We start from the raw sequence: 24,516 nt of genomic DNA, 5'->3' as shown, positions 1-24,516 counted from the left end.
TCAGGAAGCAGGCAGATTGGAGTTTGAGGCCAGCCTGGACTACAGAGATAGTTCCAGGACTGCCAGGGCTACACAGAGAGATCCTGTCCTCCAAAGAGGAGGAAAAGGAGGGGGGGAGGGGGGGGAAGGAGGAGGGGGGGAGGAGGGGGGAGGAGGAAAAGGAGGAGGGGGAGGGGAGGGGGGAGGAGGAAAAGGAGGAGGGGGAGGGGAGGGGGAGGAGGAGGGGGTAGGAGGAAGAGAATGAAGAATGTGTGTATATTGAATTTAAAGTGCACATACTTTAATGTGAGAGTGAGGGAAGACAGAAGTGATGTGCACACCTTTAATCCCAACACCCAGGAGGCAGAAGCAGGTGGATTTTTGAGAAACTGAGATCAACCTGGTCTATATAATGGGTTTCAGGCTAGTTAAGGCTACAGAATGAGATCTGGGAGTTGGGGTTGGGGTGGAGGTAAGGGAAAGAGAAATGATCAAAGGGAGGCAGGAGGGAGGAGAGCACCAACACCTTTAGTTGCATGCTTAGCTGAGCCCCCCAGGTTAGTCCTGACTTCACAGCTCAGATGGCGCCCTGAAATAGAATGTGTGCGCTAGCCATGTGTGAGTCCTGGTGGAAGCTGTCCATTTGGGTCTGGGAAGCTGGAGTCTCAGCGACCCTTCAACATGAGCATGTCTCAAAACATTTCAGAGAATGCCACACAGGAAAAATAATTAGTGTTACAATCACGCCTTGCTTTTCTCCCAAAATGGCCCATCCGCACCACTCTCCAGCCTGCTTCCAAAGAAATCCTGAACTGTTGAGTCTGACAAGGACCTTAGAGACTCTAAATGCCTCATCCACATTACCAGGAAGTAAATAGAGGCTCACAAGGGACCCTAATGTACCCAACATGGGAGATTAACTCCAGTGACTCCCAGGCCAGTACTTTTTGGCAGGTCCCAGGATCTCTGCCGTAACTTCCAGTCCCTTTTGACTCTTTGCAAAATTGAGAGAGAACTTTTGTTTCCCTGCAAAATTGAGAGAGAACTTTTGTTTCCCTAAGGAAATTATCTGTATGTGCATTTGTGTGTCTGTCTGTTTGTCTTGTCTGTCTGTCGGCCAGAAAACAACTGCAGGAGTCAGTTCTCTCTTGCCATCATTTCGATCCTGGAGATTAAACTCAGGCTTCATAGCAATCACTTGTACCTACTGAGCCATTTCAAGAGTCCAAATTATCCCTTATCAATGTATCAATTGCATACTCCCTCTGTATGCAATTACAACAGAGGAAGAACAAAAACATTATTTTTGGAGATGTAGCACATCTGGTAGTGTCAGCCTAGCATAGCAGAGGTTCATACTGGGTTCAGTCCCCAACATCATGTAAAGCAGAGAGGTAGCATACAGAATTGTAATCCTAGCGGAGGAAGGAGCAGAGGATCAAGGTTATCCTCCAGCGCCTTTGCCTCCTTCCATGCTGTTCTTCCTGTGGAGATGGCCCCTGAGGATGGAGACCTCCTGGTCTATAGTCAAGCTGCCAGCCTGAGCCTGATGTGAGAATACCTGAAAGGTTCCTTGAGGTTTAGTGGCCAGCTACTGCCTACCCATTCTACCCAGGACTCCCAACTGTCCCAGCCAATAAGTTATTACCTGAAGGTCTTGGGAGTCTCATCATCTCCATTAGATGTGTCATTTTTCCCAACCCCAATCCTTTTTTCTTAGGGTTCAAAGCATTCCAGATTTCAACATCCATTACATCATTTGGTCTGTAGAAGTCAGCAGAAGAGGATTTTGAAATCACTGGACCTTAGAAAGCATCTAGCCACAGCGCTCAGAAAGTATTTACTGAATGAGTGGACACTTTAGACTACACTATGGTCATCTCCCAACAGTGTGCATGGGTACTGGATGTGATGTCTTACACTTGTAACGCCAACATTCAGGAAGATTGTCTCGAGTTCAAGGCCAGCTCAGACTACACTGGGAGTTCCAGGACGGCCTGAATACTTGGGTACAGCGTGTCTCAAAATATGAAATATCTGTCTAAAAAATACAGAGAGAATCCTTCTGCTTCCACCCCCATGTGCTGGGACTGTAGTTGTGAACCACCACACTGGGTCTCATGAGTGTCTGGGAATTTAACCCAGGTTCTTATGCGTACTAGCCAAGCAGGCTATGAACCGAATTACACCCTCGAGCCCACCACCACCGCCCTGTAAAGTCTCGCTCATGCTAAGGTAGATGTTCTATGGTAATTATGGTCACTGCCCACTCTCAATTGCTCAGCAAAGATGCTGCCAGTCTCCCATCGTAATCAAGAAGCAAAGACTTCCCTCTGGTACCTGTGCAGAGGTAATGCCTTAACATCACTCACAAAACTAACGATAGCATTGGATGGATCGAGTCTGAACTGTGAGGGCTGTGGGTACGGCCTCCCTTGGCCTCATCCCCGCAACACGGAATGCAAGAGCACAATGCATCAGGGTTAATAAAGAGCTTTATTTGGCTTGTACAGCATGGACTTTCATACATTCTCCATTAATTTGTCATTAAAGTGCCAGACATTTCTTTAATCACGATGACATTTGTTAAAGAAATCGGAACTTTTCTCAAGACACATCGGTCATGAGTGAATACTTTTCTTACCAAACCCAGAATGTAAGCCCCCTCACATTGACCTGATGGGTTAGACAACTTGCGAACAGATTCGAATCCCCTCTCACCTTGAGCACCAAACTAGGCTGGGACTAACACACCTGGGGATTAAGAAGCCATGCTATAGAGATTGAGAAACAACCACCCCACTGGCTGCCGCCTCGTCAGGGCCATGCCAGGGCTTCACGGTTTGTACAGGTCCAACCTTTAGAGCAATTAAGACCTCGCCTCCTCTGCCACCTTTTATCTCACCCTCCCTTACTCACAAAAGCCGCCAAAGTCATTACAATGAAAATAAGGAGTGGGTTTCCCGTTACCCAGGTACTAACGAGGTTCAGTAAAAATAGGGAAGATAAACGCAAAAGCTTGCTTAGTAAACAAGAGCTCTCAGCGTTCAATGCAAAAAAAAAAAAAAAAAAAAAAAAAGAAAAAGAAACCAAAAAAAAAAAAAAAACTGAAATCTTAAGGCAAATACTGTTGACTTTGCACATGGGCCAGATAAGCTGAGAACTCGTCACCGAGCTGCAAAGTCCCAGGAGCCTACAGGCACTTGGGTTTGTCCGCACTTGCCACTGGCAGAGGCAAGATCTTTGCATTATTGCTGAGGCCGCTGGGGTGTTTCCTTTGGAGTTTATATACAAACACACCCAAGGCTGATGTTTTATGTATTTATATATGTACATGCATGAAGGCCCACTACTCTTTCTTTGTGGAAACTGATATTTCTACCTCAGGAAGCTGGATGCCAAGTTTAGTCCCGCTGTCATTGCTGGAGGAGGAAGACAGTCGGGACTTCTTTGAGGCCAAGGACACTCCACTCCCCTGTAACTTGCCTGCCTCGTCATCACTCCCAGTAACCTCATAATGACCTTTGCTCTTTGATCCCAAGCCACCAAAGGTACCAAATTTCAGCTTCCCGTGTTTGCCTTTACCTTCTCCACCTGCAAACTCCAAAGTCCCAGTTGGGGTGGAAGGCGCTGAGAACTCCCTCTCGTCGCTGAAGGAGTTGGAGCGGTTTCTTGGCTTCTTGCTTTTGAATAGGGAGAATTTGCCTTTGGGTGACGATGTTTCCGCTTCCGCCTCTCCCTCCAGAGAGCCCAAGCTGGCCTTTGAGCTCTTCAGGTCCCCTTTGGACCCAGAAACGGATGCTTCTGGTGACCCAGTGACACCACCTTTCCCTTTAGGTTTAGAAAAGGTAAACTTGGGCATTTTGATTTTGGATTTCTTAAGTTTGACTGCAGACTCTTCCAACTCGCCTTCTCCAGCACCAGCCTGCACATTGGCCTCCACATTAGGGAAGTTGACATCCACCCCTACTTCTCTACCAGTGAGCTCACGGCCAGAGAAGGTAAATTTAGGGATCTTCATCTTGGGGAATGTTACTTTTCCAGATCCACTTTCCAAGTGACCTTGAGGCCCAGACACACTCAGCCCGGGACCCTGGAGTCCAATCTGGCCCCCTTTCACATCTCCTTCTATCTTTGGTCCTGAGAAATGAAGGTTCCCAACAAGTTTAGTTGTATCCAAGTTTACAGAAGAAGAGACTTGGGGTCCCTTCCACTCACCTCCAAAGCCTTTGACATTCATATGCCCTTCACCCAGGTTGATATCTGGGACACTGACACCCCCTGAAACATCCACACCTCCTTTGACTTTGGGACCCTTCAAGCTGACACCAAAATCTGACTCAGGAGATGCCATATTAAAGGAAGGCCCTTTGACACTTAGGTCAGGAACCGCTCCATGAAGACCTATTCCTGAACCTTTCAGATCTCCTTTAATTTCAGGACCAGAAATCTGCCCTGATGAGACTTTCACATCACATCCGGAAGCCTTAATTCCAGGCATTTGGAGGTTTCCTTCTGGGCCTTGAATGCTGATGCCTGGAAGACCTCCCCCAATCGATGGGCCTTTCAATTCACCAGTGGCTCCAAGGCTCCCCCTCACTTTTGGTCCTTCCAAGTTAAAGTCCATGCCTGGTGCTGAGATCTGAGGTCCTTTCAGGTTCACATCCGTCCCTGACCCCTGTAGTTCTCCACAAACTTGTGGCCCCTTGATGTTAATGTCCAAGTCAGAGCCCGGAGTGGAGATACCAAACTGAGGCAGCTTCATTTGGGGAAGTTTGACACCACCTTCTAGGGCCTCCACGCTAACCTCTGGAGTACCCACAGATACTTTAGGACACTTGATGTCTCCAGACACAGCCAGATCTCCCTGGAGACTTGATCCCTTCAGTGTCACATCTGGTGCCCCCACACTAAGTGCTGCTGTGGCATCAGTCCCCGACACTTTCACACCATCTGCTCCTATCTGTACTTTTCCAGCAACACCTTTCATGTCAAGACCTGGGGCATGCAACTTCATGCTGGGACTGGAGGCAGCCACGTCTCCCTTCAGACTTGGTCCTTTCAAGTTCAGGTCAAGATCAGGCCCAGATACTTTTGGCAGAGAGAGGTCCACCGAAGGCAAGTCCACTCCTGGGCCTTTTAGAGACACACCAGGCCCTTCAAACTTAATATCTGATGTGCTCAACCCTGCTTCAAGAGAGGGCATCTGAGCATGGATCTCAGTGCTCCCACCTCCCATTTTCACACCAGGGGCACTGATCTTGGGCAATGAAAACTTGGGGAACTTGATTTTTCCTTCTGGACCCTGCAGATCTACGTCAGGTCCTTCCAGTCCCACACTGGGAACATCACCCTTTATGTTTGGTCCTTTCAATTTAACATTCACATCGGGTATGGAGACTTGAGGAGCCGACACACTAAAAGAGGGGGTTTTGATTTTAGCTTCCGGACCTTGGATATTGATGTCTGGTGTGTCCAGGTTTGCCTGCACCTTGGGACCTTTCAAGTTGCCCTCTATTTTTGGCCCTGCGGCTTCCACGCCTGGCACCTTGAACTTGGGAGCTTTCACGTGAATATCAGGAGCTTCCACATTCACCCCGGGTGAAGAAATATCCACATCTGGTACCTTGATTTCACCCTCGAGCTTGGGGCTGGGTAAGGCAGCCTCTGCTTTAAATTTGGGTGACTTAATGTCAAACTCTACATCCGGAAAGTACATTTTTCCAAACATGGTTTTCTTGACTTTGGGAGATTTTACTTCAGCTTTGAGCGCAGCATCAGGCCCTGCAACGCTGACATCCACATCAGGAACTTTGAGGCTGGCATCAATCTCACCTCCAGGAACATTCAAATCAAATCCCTGTTTCTTGGTCTTGACTTTAGGGCCACTCATGTGAATTTTAGGCATTTTAAACTTGCTTTTCTTGCCCTTGCCACCAATGTTTATCTCAGGAGTCTCAACACTCAGTTCTGCTTCAGGGACAGTCACATCAACTGTGGGGGTCTTAATGTCAGCTTTGGGGCTTTTTGCACCAAATCCAAACTTGGGTTTTTTAAACTTCGGAACTTTAACATCTGGCCCTTCAATATTAATATCTGGACTCTCCATGTGGACATCTAAGCTTGGAGTTTCTAAATCAACTTTAGGCCCCCTGAGGTCAACTTCACCTCCTCCTAACTTAGGCCCAGAAATTCCAACATTTGGTGTCTTGAGGTGCACATTAGCATCAGGCCCACTTATTTTAGGAACAGGTACCTCCAGTGATGGCATCTTCAAATTAGGACCACTAAGTTTAGCATCAGGGCCTTCAAAATCCAGACCTGGACCTTTCATGTCTATTTCAGGTCCTTTGAGAGTACCTTCAATCTTAGGAACAGACCCATCAAAGGCTCCTTTTACTTTGGGTCCTTTTAACTCCAGATCAACATCTGGCATAGAGATCTTGGGGGCCTTGATGTTAATCTCAGGCATCTTGAATTTGGGACCTTTCACTTTCATATCTGGACCATCGACATTCACATCTGGAACATCAATGTCCACCTTGGGTCCTGACACATCAAGGTCAGCCTTGGGCAGGCTCACATCCACCTCTGGGCCCTCTGCTTTGAAGCCAGGCATACTGAACTTGGGCATCTTCACCTTGGGCATCTTCAGGTGCCAGTCTGGGCCCTGTACATCCACATCTGGAACGTCAACATCCACTTTGGGGCCTTTGATGTCAACTTCAGGAACTTTAATCTCACCTTCCACTTTGGGAAGAGAAACATCTACATCACCCTTCACTTTGGGACCCTTAAGATGTAAATCCGGCATGGAGATCTTGGGGGCCTTGATGTTCATCTCAGGCATCTTGAACTTAGGACCCTTCAGTTTTGCATCTGGACCTTCAATGTTTACATCTGGAACATCAATGTCCATTTTGGGGCCTTTGATGTCAACTTCGGGAACTTTAATCTCACCTTCCACTTTGGGAAGAGACATGTCCACATCACCCTTCACTTTGGGGCCTTTCAGGTTTAAGTCAATGTCAGGCATGGAGATCTTGGGGGCCTTGATGTTCATCTCAGGCATCTTGAACTTAGGACCCTTCAGTTTTGCATCTGGACCTTCAATATTCACATCTGGAACATCAATGTCCACCTTGGGTCCTGACACATCAAGGTCAGCCTTGGGCAGGCTCACATCCACCTCTGGGCCCTCTGCTTTGAAGCCAGGCATACTGAACTTGGGCATCTTCACCTTGGGCATCTTCAGGTGCCAGTCTGGGCCCTGCACATCCACATCTGGAGCATTGATGTCCACTTTGGGGCCTTTGATGTCAACCTCTGGGCCTTTGAGGTCACCTTCCACTTTAGGTAGAGAAATATCCACATCACCCTTCACCTTTGGTCCTTTCAGATTCAGGTCAACGTCTGGCATTGAGATCTTGGGTGCCTTGAGGTGGAGATCAGGCATTTTAAACTTAGGGCCCTTCAGTTTCCCTTCTGGACCATGAATGTCAATATCAGGAGTGTCAATGTCCATTTTAGGGCCTTTGACATCCACTTTGGTACCTTTCAAGTCCCCTTCTAGTTTAGGAACAGAAATATCCATGTCTCCTTTTACCTTAGGTCCTTTCATGTTCAAATCAATGTCACTCATTGAGATTTGTGGAGTTTTGAAATGAACATCTGGCATCTTAAACTTGGGGCCTTTGAGTTTTCCTTCAGGGCACTCAATGTCTATTTCTGGCCCTTTAAGATCACCTTCAACCTTTGGGAGGGAAAGATCCACATCTCCCTTCACTTTAGACCCTTTCAGATTTAAGTCAAAGTCAGGCATGGAGATCTTGGGAGCTTTGATATGCATGTCTGGCATTTTAAATTTGGGTCCTTTTAATTTGCCTTCTGGACCTTCAATATTGACATCAGGACTGTCAATATCCACACCGGGGCCTTCCATTTTAGGCAAGGAAGCATCCACATCACCCTTCACTTTGGGGCCTTTCAGATGCAAATCAAAGTCAGGCATGGAGATCTTCGGGGCTTTAATGTTCATCTCAGGCATCTTGAACTTGGGGCCCTTCACTTTCACATCTGGTCCTCCAACATTCACATCTGGAACATCGATGTCTACCTTGGGTCCTGTCACATCAAGGTCAGCCTTGGGCAGGCTCACATCCACCTCTGGGCCCTCTGCTTTGAAGCCAGGCATACTGAACTTGGGCATCTTCATCTTGGGCATCTTCAGGTGCCAGTCTGGGCCCTGCACATCCACATCTGGAACGTCAATGTCCACTTTGGGGCCTTTGATGTCAACTTCAGGAACTTTAATCTCACCTTCCACTTTGGGAAGAGAAACATCTACATCACCCTTTATTTTGGGACCCTTAAGATGTAAATCTGGCATGGAGATCTTGGGGGCCTTGATGTTCATCTCAGGCATCTTGAACTTGGGGCCCTTCAGTTTTGCATCTGGACCTTCAATGTTTACATCTGGAACATCGATGTCCACCTTGGGTCCTGACACATCAAGGTCAGCCTTGGGCAGGCTCACATCCACTTCAGGGCCCTCTGCTTTGAAGCCAGGCATACTGAACTTGGGCATCTTCACCTTGGGCATCTTCAGGTGCCAGTCTGGGCCCTGCACATCCACATCTGGAGCATTGATGTCCACTTTAGGGCCTTTGATGTCAACTTCAGGAACTTTAATCTCACCTTCTACTTTGGGAAGAGACATGTCCACATCACCCTTCACTTTGGGGCCTTTCAGGTTTAAGTCAATGTTAGGCATGGAGATCTTGGGGGCCTTGATGTTCATCTCAGGCATCTTGAACTTGGGGCCCTTCAGTTTTGCATCTGGACCTTCAATATTCACATCTGGAACATCAATGTCCACCTTGGGTCCTGACACATCAAGGTCAGCCTTGGGCAGGCTCACATCCACCTCTGGGCCCTCTGCTTTGAAGCCAGGCATACTGAACTTGGGCATCTTCATCTTGGGCATCTTCAGGTGCCAGTCTGGGCCCTGCACATCCACATCTGGAGCATTGATGTCCACTTTGGGGCCTTTGATGTCAACTTCAGGAACTTTAATCTCACCTTCCACTTTGGGAAGAGAAACATCTACATCACCCTTTATTTTGGGACCCTTAAGATGTAAATCTGGCATGGAGATCTTGGGGGCCTTGATGTTCATCTCAGGCATCTTGAACTTGGGGCCCTTCAGTTTTGCATCTGGACCTTCAATGTTTACATCTGGAACATCGATGTCCACCTTGGGTCCTGACACATCAAGGTCAGCCTTGGGCAGGCTCACATCCACTTCAGGGCCCTCTGCTTTGAAGCCAGGCATACTGAACTTGGGCATCTTCACCTTGGGCATCTTCAGGTGCCAGTCTGGGCCCTGCACATCCACATCTGGAACATCAATGTCCACTTTGGGGCCTTTGATGTCAACCTCAGGAACTTTAATCTCACCTTCTACTTTGGGAAGAGACATGTCCACATCACCCTTCACTTTGGGGCCTTTCAGGTTTAAGTCAATGTTAGGCATGGAGATCTTGGGGGCCTTGATGTTCATCTCAGGCATCTTGAACTTGGGGCCCTTCAGTTTTGCATCTGGACCTTCAATATTCACATCTGGAACATCAATGTCCACCTTGGGTCCTGACACATCAAGGTCAGCCTTGGGCAGGCTCACATCCACCTCTGGGCCCTCTGCTTTGAAGCCAGGCATACTGAACTTGGGCATCTTCATCTTGGGCATCTTCAGGTGCCAGTCTGGGCCCTGCACATCCACATCTGGAGCATTGATGTCTACTTTGGGGCCTTTGATGTCAACTTCAGGAACTTTAATCTCACCTTCTACTTTGGGAAGAGAAACATCTACATCACCCTTTATTTTGGGACCCTTAAGATGTAAATCCGGCATGGAGATCTTGGGGGCCTTGATGTTCATCTCAGGCATCTTGAACTTGGGGCCCTTCAGTTTTGCATCTGGACCTTCAATGTTTACATCTGGAACATCGATGTCCACCTTGGGTCCTGACACATCAAGGTCAGCCTTGGGCAGGCTCACATCCACCTCTGGGCCCTCTGCTTTGAAGCCAGGCATACTGAACTTGGGCATCTTCACCTTGGGCATCTTCAGGTGCCAGTCTGGGCCCTGCACATCCACATCTGGAACATCAATGTCCACTTTGGGGCCTTTGATGTCAACCTCAGGAACTTTAATCTCACCTTCTACTTTGGGAAGAGACATGTCCACATCACCCTTCACTTTGGGGCCTTTCAGGTTTAAGTCAATGTTAGGCATGGAGATCTTGGGGGCCTTGATGTTCATCTCAGGCATCTTGAACTTGGGGCCCTTCAGTTTTGCATCTGGACCTTCAATATTCACATCTGGAACATCAATGTCCACCTTGGGTCCTGACACATCAAGGTCAGCCTTGGGCAGGCTCACATCCACCTCTGGGCCCTCTGCTTTGAAGCCAGGCATACTGAACTTGGGCATCTTCACCTTGGGCATCTTCAGGTGCCAGTCTGGGCCCTGCACATCCACATCTGGAGCATTGATGTCCACTTTAGGGCCTTTGATGTCAACCTCAGGAACTTTAATCTCACCTTCTACTTTGGGAAGAGACATGTCCACATCACCCTTTACTTTGGGGCCTTTCAGGTTTAAGTCAATGTTAGGCATGGAGATCTTGGGGGCCTTGATGTTCATCTCAGGCATCTTGAACTTGGGGCCCTTCAGTTTTGCATCTGGACCTTCAATATTCACATCTGGAACATCAATGTCCACCTTGGGTCCTGACACGTCAAGGTCAGCCTTGGGCAGGCTCACATCCACTTCAGGGCCCTCTGCTTTGAAGCCAGGCATACTGAACTTGGGCATCTTCATCTTGGGCATCTTCAGGTGCCAGTCTGGGCCCTGCACATCCACATCTGGAGCATTGATGTCCACTTTGGGGCCTTTGATGTCAACGTGAGGGCCTTCTAGGTCACCTTCTACTTTGGGCAGAGAAACATCTACATCACCCTTTATTTTGGGACCCTTAAGATGCAAATCAATGTCAGGCATGGAGATCTTAGGGGCCTTGATGTTCATCTCAGGCATCTTGAACTTGGGGCCCTTCAGTTTTGCATCTGGACCTTCAATATTCACATCTGGAACATCAATGTCTACCTTGGGTCCTGACACATCAAGGTCAGCCTTGGACAGGCTCACATCCACTTCAGGGCCCTCTGCTTTGAAGCCAGGCATACTGAACTTGGGCATCTTCACCTTGGGCATCTTCAGGTGCCAGTCTGGGCCCTGCACATCCACATCTGGAACGTCAATGTCCATTTTGGGGCCTTTGATGTCAACTTCTGGGCCTTTGAGGTCACCTTCCACTTTGGGAAGAGAAACATCTACATCACCCTTCACCTTGGGGCCTTTCAGATTTAAGTCAATGTTAGGCATGGAGATCTTAGGAGCTTTGATATTCATCTCAGGCATCTTAAATTTGGGGCCTTTTAAGCTTCCCTCTGGACATTCCACATTGAGTTCTGGGCCCTCGATATTCATACTGGGACCTTCTATATTTATGTCTCCTTTTGGTAAGTCCACAGCCACATCAGGCCCTTCTGCTTTTACACCAGACACACTGAATTTGGGCATTTTCATCTTGTGCATTTTCAAATTCCATTCTTGACCATGAACATCCACATCTGGGGCATTAAGTTGAACATCTGGTGCTTTAATGTCCACTTTGGGACTTTTGAAATCTCCTTCTAAATTTGGGACTGTTGCATCTAATTCTCCTTTGACTTTAGGACCTTTCAAGTTTAGCTCCACATCAGGCATGGAGACTTTGGGAGATGAAATGCTCAGGAAAGGCATTTTAAACTTGGGTCCTTTCACTTTGCCTTGGACTTCAACTTCTGGAGCGTTAATATCAACTTTTGGAGCTGTTACATCAACATCTGGCTTTTTAAGTTTGACATCCACTTCAGGTGTCTGAACTTTGGACCCAGAAAAATTAAATTTAGGAAGCTTAAAACGAGATTTCTTTCCTTTCGCATCAATATTGACCTTAGAAGCAGAAATGTCCAATTCTGGGCCCTTCACATCCACTTTTGGAGTTTTAATGTCACCCTCTAGTTTGGGTCCAGAGATATCAACATCTCCCTTGACTTTTGAGCCCTTTAAATTCAAGTCAATGTCCGGCATGGAGATCTTGGGCATGTTCACATGCATGTCAGGCATTTTCAGTTTGGGACCTTTTAATTTGCCCTCAGGACCATGAATGTCAATGTCTGGAGCATTTACATCCAATTTTGGGCTCTTAATGTCAAGTGAAGGGCCTTGCAAATCGCCCTCTACATTTGGAATGGAAACATCCACATCTCCTTTCACATTGGGGCCTTTAAGATTAAGATTCAAATCTGGCATTGAGATCTTGGGGGTCTTGATGTTCATCTCAGGCATCTTGAACTTGGGGCCCTTCAGTTTTGCATCTGGACCTTCAATATTCACATCTGGAACATCGATGTCTACCTTGGGTCCTGACACATCAAGGTCAGCCTTGGGCAGGCTCACATCCACTTCAGGGCCCTCTGCTTTGAAGCCAGGCATACTGAACTTGGGCATCTTCATCTTGGGCATCTTCAGGTGCCAGTCTGGGCCCTGCACATCCACATCTGGAACATCAATGTCCACTTTGGGGCCTTTGATGTCAACTTCAGGAACTTTAATCTCACCTTCCACTTTGGGAAGAGACACGTCCACATCACCCTTCACTTTGGGGCCTTTCAGATTCAGATCAAAGTCAGGCATGGAGATCTTGGGGGCCTTGATGTTCATCTCAGGCATCTTGAACTTGGGGCCCTTCAGTTTTGCATCTGGACCTTCAATATTCACATCTGGAACATCAATGTCCACTTTTTGCCCTGACACATCAAGGTCAGCCTTGGGCAGGCTCACATCCACTTCAGGGCCCTCTGCTTTGAAGCCAGGCATACTGAACTTGGGCATCTTCATCTTGGGCATCTTCAGGTGCCAGTCTGGGCCCTGCACATCCACATCTGGAACGTCAACATCCACTTTGGGGCCTTTGATGTCAACTTCAGGAACTTTAATCTCACCTTCCACTTTGGGAAGAGAAACATCTACATCACCCTTTATTTTGGGCCCCTTAAGATGCAAATCCGGCATGGAGATCTTGGGGGCCTTGATGTTCATCTCAGGCATCTTGAACTTAGGACCCTTCAGTTTTGCATCTGGACCTTCAATATTCACATCTGGAACATCAATGTCCACCTTGGGTCCTGACACATCAAGGTCAGCCTTGGGCAGGCTCACATCCACCTCTGGGCCCTCTGCTTTGAAGCCAGGCATACTGAACTTGGGCATCTTCACCTTGGGCATCTTCAGGTGCCAGTCTGGGCCCTGCACATCCACATCTGGAACGTCAATGTCCACTTTGGGGCCTTTGATGTCAACCTCTGGGCCTTTGAGGTCACCTTCCACTTTGGGAAGAGAAGCATCTACATCACCCTTCACTTTGGGACCCTTAAGATGTAAATCAATGTCAGGCATGGAGATCTTGGGGGCCTTGATGTTCATGTCAGGCATCTTGAACTTTGGGCCTCTCAATTTGCCTTCTGGTCCTTCAATCTCAACGTCTGGCCCACTCATGTCAACGTTTGGCCCTTTGAGGTCTCCTTCCAATTTGGGAACATCTACATCTACATCCCCCTTTATCTTTGGACTCTTTAAGTGAAGATCAATGTCTGGCATGGAGATTTTTGGAGCTTTGAAGTGCATGTCTGGCATCTTGAACTTGGGGCTTTTCCATTTACCTTCTGGGCCTTCCACAGCTACTTCTGGTATATTGGCATCCAATTTGGGGCTCTTGACATCCAGTTCTGGGCCCTTTAATTCACCTTCAAGTTTTGGAACTGAAACATCAATATCTCCTTTGATTTTAGGACCCTTTAAGTTGAAATCAACATCAGGCATGGAGATCTTGGGGGCCTTGAAGTGCATGTCAGGCATCTTGAACTTGGGGCCTTTCAACTTTGCCTCAGGACACTCCAGGTCAACATCAGGCACGTCCACATCCACACTCGGCCCTTTTAATTCTCCCTCTAACTTTGGCACTGTTACGTCCATGTCCCCCTTGACTTTGGGGCCTTTCAGATGTAAGTCCACATCAGGCATGGAGATCTTGGGGGCCTTGAAGTGCATGTCAGGCATCTTGAACTTGGGGCCCTTCAGCTTTGCCTCAGGACACTCCAGGTCAACATCAGGCACATCCACATCCACACTCGGCCCTTTTAATTCTCCCTCTAACTTTGGCACTGTTACATCCATGTCCCCCTTGACTTTGGGGCCTTTCAGATGTAAGTCCACATCAGGCATGGAGATCTTGGGGGCCTTGAAGTGCATGTCAGGCATCTTGAACTTGGGGCCCTTCAGCTTTGCCTCAGGACACTCCAGGTCAACATCAGGCACTTCCACATCCACACTCGGCCCTTTGACATCAATTTGAGGACCTCTGAGATCAGCTTCCATTTCTGGCACAGAAGCATCTATCTCTCCTTTCAGTTTGGGCCCTTTCAAATTCAAGTCCACATCTGGCATGGAGATCTTGGCAGCTTTGATATTCAACTTGGGCATCTTAAATTTAGAGCCCTTCAGTTTTCCTTCTGGTCCCTCAATGTTCACATCAGGAACTTCAATGTCCACCTTGGGTCCTGACACATCAAGGTCAGCCTTGGGCAGGCTCACATCCACCTCTGGGCCCTCTGCTTTGAAGCCAGGCATACTGAACTTGGGCATCTTCACCTTGGGCATCTTCAGGTGCCAGTCTGGGCCCTGCACATCCACATCTGGGGCATTGATGTCCACTTTGGGACCTTTGATGTCCACATCTGGCACTTTCATTTCACCTTCTATCTCAGGCACTGCCACATCCATGTCCCCCTTGACTTTGGGGCCTTTCAGATGTAAGTCCACATCAGGCATGGAAATCTTGGGGGCCTTGAAGTGCATGTCAGGCATCTTGAACTTGGGACCTTTCAGCTTCCCTTCTGGACATTCAATATCAACATCACCAACATCTACATCAACTTCGGGACCTTTCAAATCTCCCTCCACTTTTGGAAGAGAAACATCTACACCACTTTTCAGTTTAGGTCCTTTCAAATTCAGTCCAACATCAGGCATAGAGATTTTGTGTGTCTGTATACTCATGCTTGGCATCTTGAACTTGGGACCCTTTAGTTTCCCTTCTGGACCCTCAATATTCACATCTGGAACATCAATGTCCATTTTGGGCCCTGAGACATCAATATTGGCCTTTTGAAGGTTCACATCTACTTCTGGGCCCTCTGCTTTGAAGCCAGGCATGCTGAACTTGGGCATTTTTACCTTGGGCATCTTCAGGTGCCAATCTGGGCCATGAACTTCCACATCTGGTGCCTCTACTTTGGGGCCTTTGAGGTCAACAGCAGGAGCTTTTATTTCTCCTCCCACTTTAGGAACTGAGACATCATATTCTGCTTTTGCCTTAGGGCCTTTCAAATTCAAGCTAACATCTGGCATGGATATCTTCTGAGGCTTTATGTTCATTTCTGGCATCTTAAATTTTGGACCTTTTAGTTTTGCATCTGGACCTTCAATATTCACATCTGGAACATCAATGTCCACCTTGGGTCCTGACACATCAAGGTCAGCCTTGGGCAGGCTCACATCCACCTCAGGGCCCTCTGCTTTGAAGCCAGGCATACTGAACTTGGGCATTTTGATCTTGGGCATCTTCAGGTGCCAGTCCGGGCCCTGCACATCCACATCTGGAGCATTGATGTCCACTTTGGGACCTTTGATGTCCACATCTGGCACTTTCATTTCACCTTCTATTTCAGGCACTGCCACATCCATGTCCCCCTTGACTTTGGGGCCTTTCAGGTTTAAGTCAATGTTAGGCATGGAAATCTTGGGGGCCTTGAAGTGCATCTCAGGCATCTTAAACTTGGGGCCCTTCAGTTTTCCTTCTGGCCCCTCAATGTTCACATCTGGAACATCAATGTCCACCTTGGGTCCTGACACATCAAGGTCAGCCTTGGGCAGACTCACATCCACCTCAGGGCCCTCTGCTTTGAAGCCAGGCATACTGAACTTGGGCATCTTCATCTTGGGCATCTTCAGGTGCCAGTCTGGGCCCTGCACATCCACATCTGGAACATCAATGTCCACTTTGGGGCCTTTGATGTCAACTTCAGGAACTTTAATCTCACCTTCCACTTTGGGAAGAGACACGTCCATATCACCCTTCACTTTGGGGCCTTTCAGATTCAGATCAAAGTCAGGCATGGAGATCTTGGGGGCCTTGATGTTCATCTCAGGCATCTTGAACTTGGGGCCCTTCAGTTTTGCATCTGGACCTTCAATATTCACATCTGGAACATCAATGTCCACCTTGGGCCCTGACACATCAAGGTCAGCCTTGGACAGGCTCACATCCACCTCTGGGCCCTCTGCTTTGAAGCCAGGCATACTGAACTTGGGCATCTTCACCTTGGGCATCTTCAGGTGCCAGTCTGGGCCCTGCACATCCACATCTGGAGCATCAACATCCACTTTGGGGCCTTTGATGTCCACATCTGGCACTTTCATTTTACCTTCTATTTCAGGCACTGCCACATCCATGTCCCCCTTGACTTTGGGGCCTTTCATGTTTAAGTCCACATCAGGCATGGAAATCTTTGGGGCCTTGAAATGCATATCAGGCATCTTAAACTTGGGGCCCTTCAGCTTTCCTTCTGGGCCCTCAAAGCTAACATCTGAGGTTTCAATGTCAAGTTTAGGTCCTGAGACATCAATAGTAGCCTTAGGCAGGCTCACATCCACATCCGGGCCCTCACCTTTGAGAGTAGGCATACTGAACTTGGGCATCTTCATCTTTGGCATCTTCAGGCTCCAGTCTGGGCTCTGAACATCCACATTTGGACCTTTAATGTCCACATCTGGAACTTTCATCTCTCCCTCTATTTTTGGTGCGGACATGTCTACATTTCCTTTCATTTTGGGTCCTTTGAGATCCAGGTCCACATCTGGTAGGGACATCTTTGGAGCCTTGAAGTGCATCTCAGGCATCTTAAATTTGGGGCCTTTCAACTTCCCTTCTGGTCCCTCAAGGTTCAAGTCTGGAGCACTAATATCTAGCTTTGGTACAGAAATGTCCACATCAGCTTTGGGCATGCTCACATCCAACTCTGGGCCTTCTCCTTTGAGACTAGGCATGGTAAATTTGGGCATTTTAATCTTTGGCATTTTCATGTTCCAATCAGGACCATGAACATCAACATCTGGAGCACTGACATCTACTTTGGGGCCTTTCAAGTCTCCTTCCAGCTTTGGCATTGTGACATCATACTCTCCTTTTACCTTGGGACCTTTCATATGCAAATCCACGTCAGGCATGGAGATCTTTGGGGCCTTGATATTCATCTCAGGCATCTTCAGCTTAGGACCCTTCAGTTTTCCTTCCAGTCCTTCAGTGTTCACATCTGGAACTTTAACATCCACCTTGGGTCCTGAGACATCAATGTCAGCCTTAGGGAGATTCATCTCCACTTCTGGGCTCTCTGCCTTGAAGCCTGGCATGCCAAACTTGGGCATTTTTATCGTGGGCATCTTCATATGCAATTCAGGACCTTGAGCATCCACATTTGGAACATCAATGTCTACTTTAGCACTTTTAAGTTCAACATCAGGAACTTTAATCTCACCTTCTGCCCTTGGCACTGTGACATCATATTCTCCCTTTACATTGGGGCCTTTTAAGTGTAAGTCCACATCTGGCATGGAGATCTTTGGAGCTCTAATATTCATTTCAGGCATTTTAAACTTATGCCCTTTCAACTTCCCTTCTGGTCCTTCAATGCTTACATCTGGAGCACTGACCTCCACCTTAGTCCCAGAAATGTCGATGTCTACCTTGGGCAAGTTCACATCCACTTCTGGGCCCTCTGCTTTGAACCCTGGCACACTGAATTTGGGCATCTTCATCTTGGGAATCTTCAGGTTTGGGCCATGCACATCCACTTGTGGGATGTCAGTGTCCACTTTAGGGCCTTTCAGTTCCCCCTCAAGCTTTGGTGTTGTTACATCATACTCTCCCTTCACCTTTGGCCCTTTGATGTGCAGATCCACATCAGGCATAGAAATCTTTGGAGTCTTGACACTTCCTTCAGGAAGATTAATGTCAGGGCCTTTAAGTTTGCCACCCAGACCTTCCACATTGACATCTGGAGCTTCTACATTGACCTTAGGCCCTGAAAGACTGATATCTCCTTTGGCCAAAGGAACATTTACGTCTGCACCTTCTCCTTTGACTCCTGGGATGCTGAACTTGGGCATCTTCAAGTTCCATTCTGGACCATGAACTTCCACACCTGGGGCACTGATGTCTGTTTTGGGGCCTTTGACATCAACTTCAGGACCTTTGACTTTTCCTTCTACTTTGGGGAGAGTGACATCTATACCCCCTTTCCCTTTAGGTGCAGCTACATTTAAGTCTACATCTGCCATAGAAATCCTACAGGTCCCTATTTTTCCAGAAGGGCTGCTGAGCTTGGGTCCCGTTAAGGTCCCCTCTAAGTTTGGTGTCTCAGTGTCCACTCCGAAGCCTTTAACTGCCACCTGAGGGCCTTTAACGCCACCTTTCACCTCAGGAGCAGATACCTTCATATTTCCTTTCAGTTTACAGGACCCAAGGCTCAGATCCACATCCTGCATGGAGATTTTAGGTTTCTGGACAATCATTTCAGGAGTCTTGACTTTAGCACCCTTCATCTTCCCTTCAAGCCCACCAGTAGCAATCTCAGGCAGATTGACATCCCCAGAGACCCCAGGAAGGGTCACTTTGCCTGTGGGCAGTGCCACATCAATGCCAACTCCCTCTCCCTTTGAACCTGATGCAGAGAACTTAGGCACATTCAGTTTTCCCCCTAGCCCATGAACATCAACATCAGGGGTTCCAATTTCCACACAGGGACCAGTGATGCTGCCCTCAATTTTGGAAGCACAGGCATCATCCATTCCTATGTTCCCTTGCAGCTTGGTACCTTTCAGGCCTAAGTCACCCTTGAGTGATGGCCCAGTGATCTGGGGACCCTTCAGCTTCCCCTCAAGCCCCTCAATATTGACAGAGGAGGTACTTACTTCCAGATGAGGAGCCTGGATGTTTCCCCCAATAGCCAAGCCTGGCTTATCACCCTTGTGTCCCACAGAGAATTCAGGTGCAGAAACATTCAGCCCTCCCTCTGGTATCTGGCCCTCCAGGCCTGCTGAGACACCAAATTTTGGCATCTTCATGGTAGGAATTTTAACTTTCCCGATATCACCACTCTGGAGGGATGGGCCCTGTCCCTCTACTGAGCCACCCCCAAGAGAAGACGAAACGTCCACTCCTGGAACTTGGATCCCTCCTTTGCCACCCAAGTCCAAGCCTTTTGCTTTGACATTGACATCTAGGCTTCCCACCTTTGTCCCAGGCACAGTGACCTGGAATTTTGAGTGACTGGCACCTTCAAGCTCTGGTCCTGAGGCAGAAATGGCACCTGCCCGGATATCCACAGCAGAGCCCGTGGTTGGAGAGGCTGCCCCGGATCCCGACGGCAGTCGGATCACTGTTTTCCCAGGCTGGGTTTCCACATCTGTGTTGGAAATTTCAGTCACTTCGTGCCTCGGTATCTTGATCATGAATTCAGGGCTGCTGATGTCAATGTCCTTCACTCCTTCCCGACCGGTCACATCCACAGTGTAGGCTGTGACCCTTCTGGTCACTGTGATGGTACGGCTCTGGGTCTCCCCAAGGTCCCCTTCTACTCCATCCTCTGACCTCAGGCGTGGCTTGATCTTTGTGGTGTAGATGCGCTGGTAGTCCTCATCATCCCCGCTCTGCAGAAAGACATGCCCGGCAGAAGTTGCAGCAAAGCCTGCCTGAACCGACAGACGCCCGGCTGCAGCCCAGCTGACAACAGGGTTGCCTGTTTCCCAAAGGTGCTCAGACCATAACAGAGATCTAGAGACCCTCCTGGGGTAGAACACAGAGCACTGGAGAAAGCAGTCGACAGTCATATCATAAGAGGAAAACAGAAATTATTTGGAAGAAAATTCTGGTAAGCAAAAGTCGTGGTAGGATTGGGGAATATGCAGATTCCTTGGCTGTGCTGCCAAGGAAGAAGATCTACCACCCAGTGATAGTTCAAACAAAACTTGTTCCAGGGATCCATCCTAATCAGGCCCTTCATCTTTCAATTCTCAACTCACTGGCTTAATTGTTTAAGGTCTCCCAGGAGCCTTTGCAGCCTGGAAAGGATTTGTGAAACCTGATGGCTTGGCTGTGATTGGATAATATTTTCACTTTGAGGACACATGGTTTATTCAATAAGCAAGCCATTAGGAGTAAAGAAGCATTTCCCGTAAGCACTGTGCTGTTCATTTTCTCACTCAGGGAATGTAGGGAGGCATGTTGAACACCAGTGAAGTCATTTCAGAGTAAAGCAACCAACCTTCCTCTTGGCAAAGCCCCCACTGTTTGTTTCCCACACCATGGCACAGTCTGAAGAGACTGAAGGACACTATACTTGTAGGAACAAAATCAGCCACATGCCACACATAAACAGGAAAAAACCGACAGAGAGAAGTCACAAGAGAATGCAGAAGATAAAAGAAGGAAGGCTCAGGCAGTGAGACCAAGAGACCATCAGGATCATGGGGGAGCTCTGACCGGGGTCCGCAGGTACTCACCAGAACCACCTCAGAGCTACGGGAACTGAAGACTTCATGGGCCCAAGTCTGTCCAGGTTCGGGGGATCGGTCCCCTTTACGGTGCAACTTTAAGCCAACAGTGTGATGCCCCATGGTATTCAGCAACTGGGTCACCTCACCAGACTGCAGGTTGTCAAAGTAGATGGTGGCACCCACAATCTGGTCCCCTACGTCAGGGAGTACAACAATCAGGTAAAGACCCACAGGTCTCAGGAAAGTACCACATAACAGCCACTAAAACTGACTTTCCTCTAGCTTCACAAATACCATGCAGACACAGTATTGCCCAAGTACAGATGAGGAAACCGGTTGGAGAGGCCAACTATTTTACGCACAGCCGCTGAACTAGTGAGGAATGCAGAATCAAATCTGAAGATACGGCTGATCTCCAGGACTCCACATGACTACCTCCCCTGAGATTCACAAGCAAGACACAGAATAGCAAAGAACAAGGCCTGGGTACTGACGTTCTTTATGCTGTTGGACCCAGGCCTTCCACAGTCATTTGGTCATCTCTGCCTGGCCCCCTGCCTCCCACTCTTCCCCCTCTCACCTCCAGTGCCCAGTGATTGATTATCTTGGGGAAACTCACCCTCTTTGACCACCCCAGTGCGGGCCGCAGGGGAGTTCTGCATCACCTCCTGTACAAAGACTCCATCATCCCTCTGGGCAATGGTCAGCCCATGGGAGCCACTGCCCTGCCAGTTGGGCAGCAGCAGCTCCCGGGTTGTCTCTTCCTCCTTCTCCATCTGGGATGAGGTGAAAATACAGAGTTCAGGTCGTGGGGATATGGAGGGCAGAAAGGCCTGAGAGAGCCAGAGGTCTCTGGTGCTATGCACATCTACAAGCTGCATGCACCTGCCCCCTCCGCCCTGGTTCACCTGGCGGCTCCTTGGGGGAGGGTGATCTGCTCCATGTTTTTCCACTACGGAAGTTCTCGCAATGCACAATAAAGAAGACAGAAAGAGGGAAAACAGCCCTTTGATCCACCCAGGGCCCAGATCCAAATGCTACATCATGTATCCAGCATGCCCCAGCCCACCCTCCATTCCTCTGCACCATCCCCCCTACCTTTGCAGGACTCTGCTCAGGACCAAACGCCTTGCCAGGAACCCGCCCCTCCTTCTTCTCTTTCTGTATCAGTCTCTCTCTTTTTGGGAATCTCGGTCACACAACCTAGGAAAAATTTCACCATGATATTAACCCTCAGACTCTCAAAACCTCAGTGAGCTAACACCCAAATGACAGATGAATACTGAACCCCAGGGCAGGCCAAAACTCCAGTCCCCACTACAGTCAGTAACTACATGACACTGAAGTCCATTGCTACAGAAAATGAGGTTAAAGGGAAGTGGATTAGGTTTCTAACGCTGGCTGCATCCTCCCAGCTACAGGACTCTTGCCAAGGACACTTAACTTCTTTGAACCTATGTTTCCTTGTCTGTGAACATGGAAATAGTAAGAGTTCTGTGCAGGTTGAAGGAACATAAGACAGCAGCTGGTCCATGAAGGGTCCACAAAACACCCGTGCTTATCAGTCTCTAGAATGACCGGTCCTACAGTTACAAGCAGAGACTAGGGCTCTGAAAGGCCATTTGCCTGGAGTGGACATAAAAAGGGTGACGATGCAAGTGTTTCTGTGGGTCTTCCCACTATGCCTCATTTAGTCTACACCTCTTCACTAATGTGAGACTGTTCTCTAAGCACAGATGGCGGTGTCCACCCCAGTGACAGTGACTCAGCTTTCTATCTCTAGCCTGTCCCCCAGGACCAAAAGGAACCCTTACCAGCTGGACGTTCTATAAGCCATGTTCCTGGCAGTGGCCTAAACAAAGACAATGCCATCTCCAAAGCCAAAAGCCCAGCTTGGGCTGTAGTTAAGTCAAGGCAATGTGGCTGTCCACACTGGACCCTAAGACAGACACCATAGGTGAAGGCACCCCTCCTTGCCACAGGATGAGCTATCAGCAGCAGAGGTGCCCTGGGAAAGCACCCAGCAGAATGGTGGCTATGGCAATGAGTTACGGCCACCCACACAAAATACCACTGGCAGCCATCAAAAAGCATACCTGTGAAGTTGTGTGAAGGACCCTATAAATTGTGGTGAGCCTCACCCAAAGCTCCTCCCTGAAACTGTTTACATCCAGAAATTAGTCAACCAATCATAAATTCATGTATACCGATCACCTCCTGTATGTCCGAGTCTGTATTAGATGTTGCAAAGGAAACCAGCCAGGGACAAACACAGCCCAGCCCAGCACTTAATTGTACACTGCTTTAGATTGTTACCTCCCAACACTCATGCATCCTCTAGACATTTATTAAATGCACTCCCTATGCCAGATATGGAAATTTAAGACTTAGAGTACATACAAATGATAAACAAGGGACTCTGGGTGTGACCAGCTGGGTTCCACAATGTTCCAGAACTCTTAAGAGGCATCTCAGGGAATAAATTATAAACAAGGCTTCCAGGGTACTAGAACTAGCCTCTAGCATGGGACGATGGCTCTTAGAAACCCAGGGCACTTAGCAGGTCCAGTCTCAGGCAGAAACCAACAAAAGATAAGCACACACAAAACAAAGCAGAGCAAAACAAAACAAAAACAAAAAACAAAAACCCAACAACCTAGATCACCACACCTGTTCTCAAACTTGATAAACTCATAAACACAGTGTTTATCGTGGGCCTACTTGACCACACAGGTGCTGGCTAGAGTGTAAGTGAAGACAAGAGACAAGCCTGCTGGCGCAGGTTTGAGCTAGGGAAACACCCCTCCCTTCCCAACAGGCAGAAGAGGCTGCTTTAAGAGGAAAACCACAGCGACTCTTCCCAACTTGAAACTGGCACTGTCTTGCCTGCCCTACCAGGGACCAACACTGAGAAGCCAGACTAGAAGACAGAATCCCGGCAGAAACAGGAATGTAAAAGTCTCAAGCTCAAACACCTAAGAACTGAAGCCACCCCTTCAGGTTTCCTAGCACCAGTCTTCCTCCTTGTGCAGGGCCCCTTGATCAGCCAAACATCCTGGTGCTGAGCCAGCAGAGGAGAGAGCCAGCTCACTCTCACCCACATGCTGGCCCCACCCTGCCTCCTTCCATGGTGAGTCACTGCAGTCTGCAGCAACAGCTCCAGACATGCACAGGGTCACGCCTAAAACCCAGTCAATGCAATGCCTCCTAGGCCTGGCCCCCAAGTGCCAGAGGGGCTAGGACTTCCCAGTTTCCCTTCTCTAAATTGAGCCCTAAGACAAGGGTCCTTAGATGCCAAAAGCACTGAGGACCACCCTGGACTTGCTCTACGCTACGCTTCACTCGGTAGGTTACTGAGAGAAGTCATCCTGAAAAGCTTTCAACCACTGCAAACAGGAACCACTGGACTCATGCTACAAGTTGGCCCTACCCGAGTACCTGTCTACTCTGCCACTGGCCAAGGACTCCCTTCTCAACATATATGGTCCTGAAAGCCAGGGGTTGCAGAGGAGGCCACAGTGACCAGCTTTATTTTCTGCATCGGGGTGGCAGCTCCTGGTCTGTGCTCCGCTAACGGAGCTGGTAGCCAGCGTAGATGTCTTCCCTCTCCTCCCATACAGGCTGAGTCAAGCCTCCAGGAAAAACTATAAGGACTTTGGAGGTTGGGAGAATTCTTCACGATTCAGTCACTCATCACAAGCCTTTGGGGCTTGAAAGGAGTCAGATGTGAGCTGCTAATGTGGAAGCCCCATGTG

General features: G+C 48.5%; 1 protein-coding gene across 2 annotated transcripts in view; it reads right to left on the bottom strand.

Moving 5' to 3' along the window:
* Ahnak (AHNAK nucleoprotein) overlaps nt 1-24,516 on the bottom strand; it is a 67,500-nt gene that overhangs the window by 35,084 nt on the left and 7,900 nt on the right. The window contains 4 exon segments of one of the 2 annotated variants that reach the window (NM_001398671.1): nt 2,457-19,915; nt 20,768-20,955; nt 21,381-21,537; nt 21,860-21,964. In NM_001398671.1, the coding sequence (NP_001385600.1) occupies nt 3,329-19,915; nt 20,768-20,955; nt 21,381-21,537 (16,932 nt within the window). In that variant the 5' untranslated portion in view covers nt 21,860-21,964 and the 3' untranslated portion in view covers nt 2,457-3,328. 2 annotated transcript variants of the gene reach the window in all.

Source organism: Rattus norvegicus, chromosome 1, assembly GCF_021556685.1.
Source record: "Rattus norvegicus strain SHRSP/BbbUtx chromosome 1, alternate assembly SHRSP_T2T, whole genome shotgun sequence".
NCBI lineage: Eukaryota > Metazoa > Chordata > Mammalia > Rodentia > Muridae > Rattus > Rattus norvegicus.
Note: the sequence above shows the minus strand (reverse complement) of the source record. Positions and strands in the feature narration are given on the sequence as shown.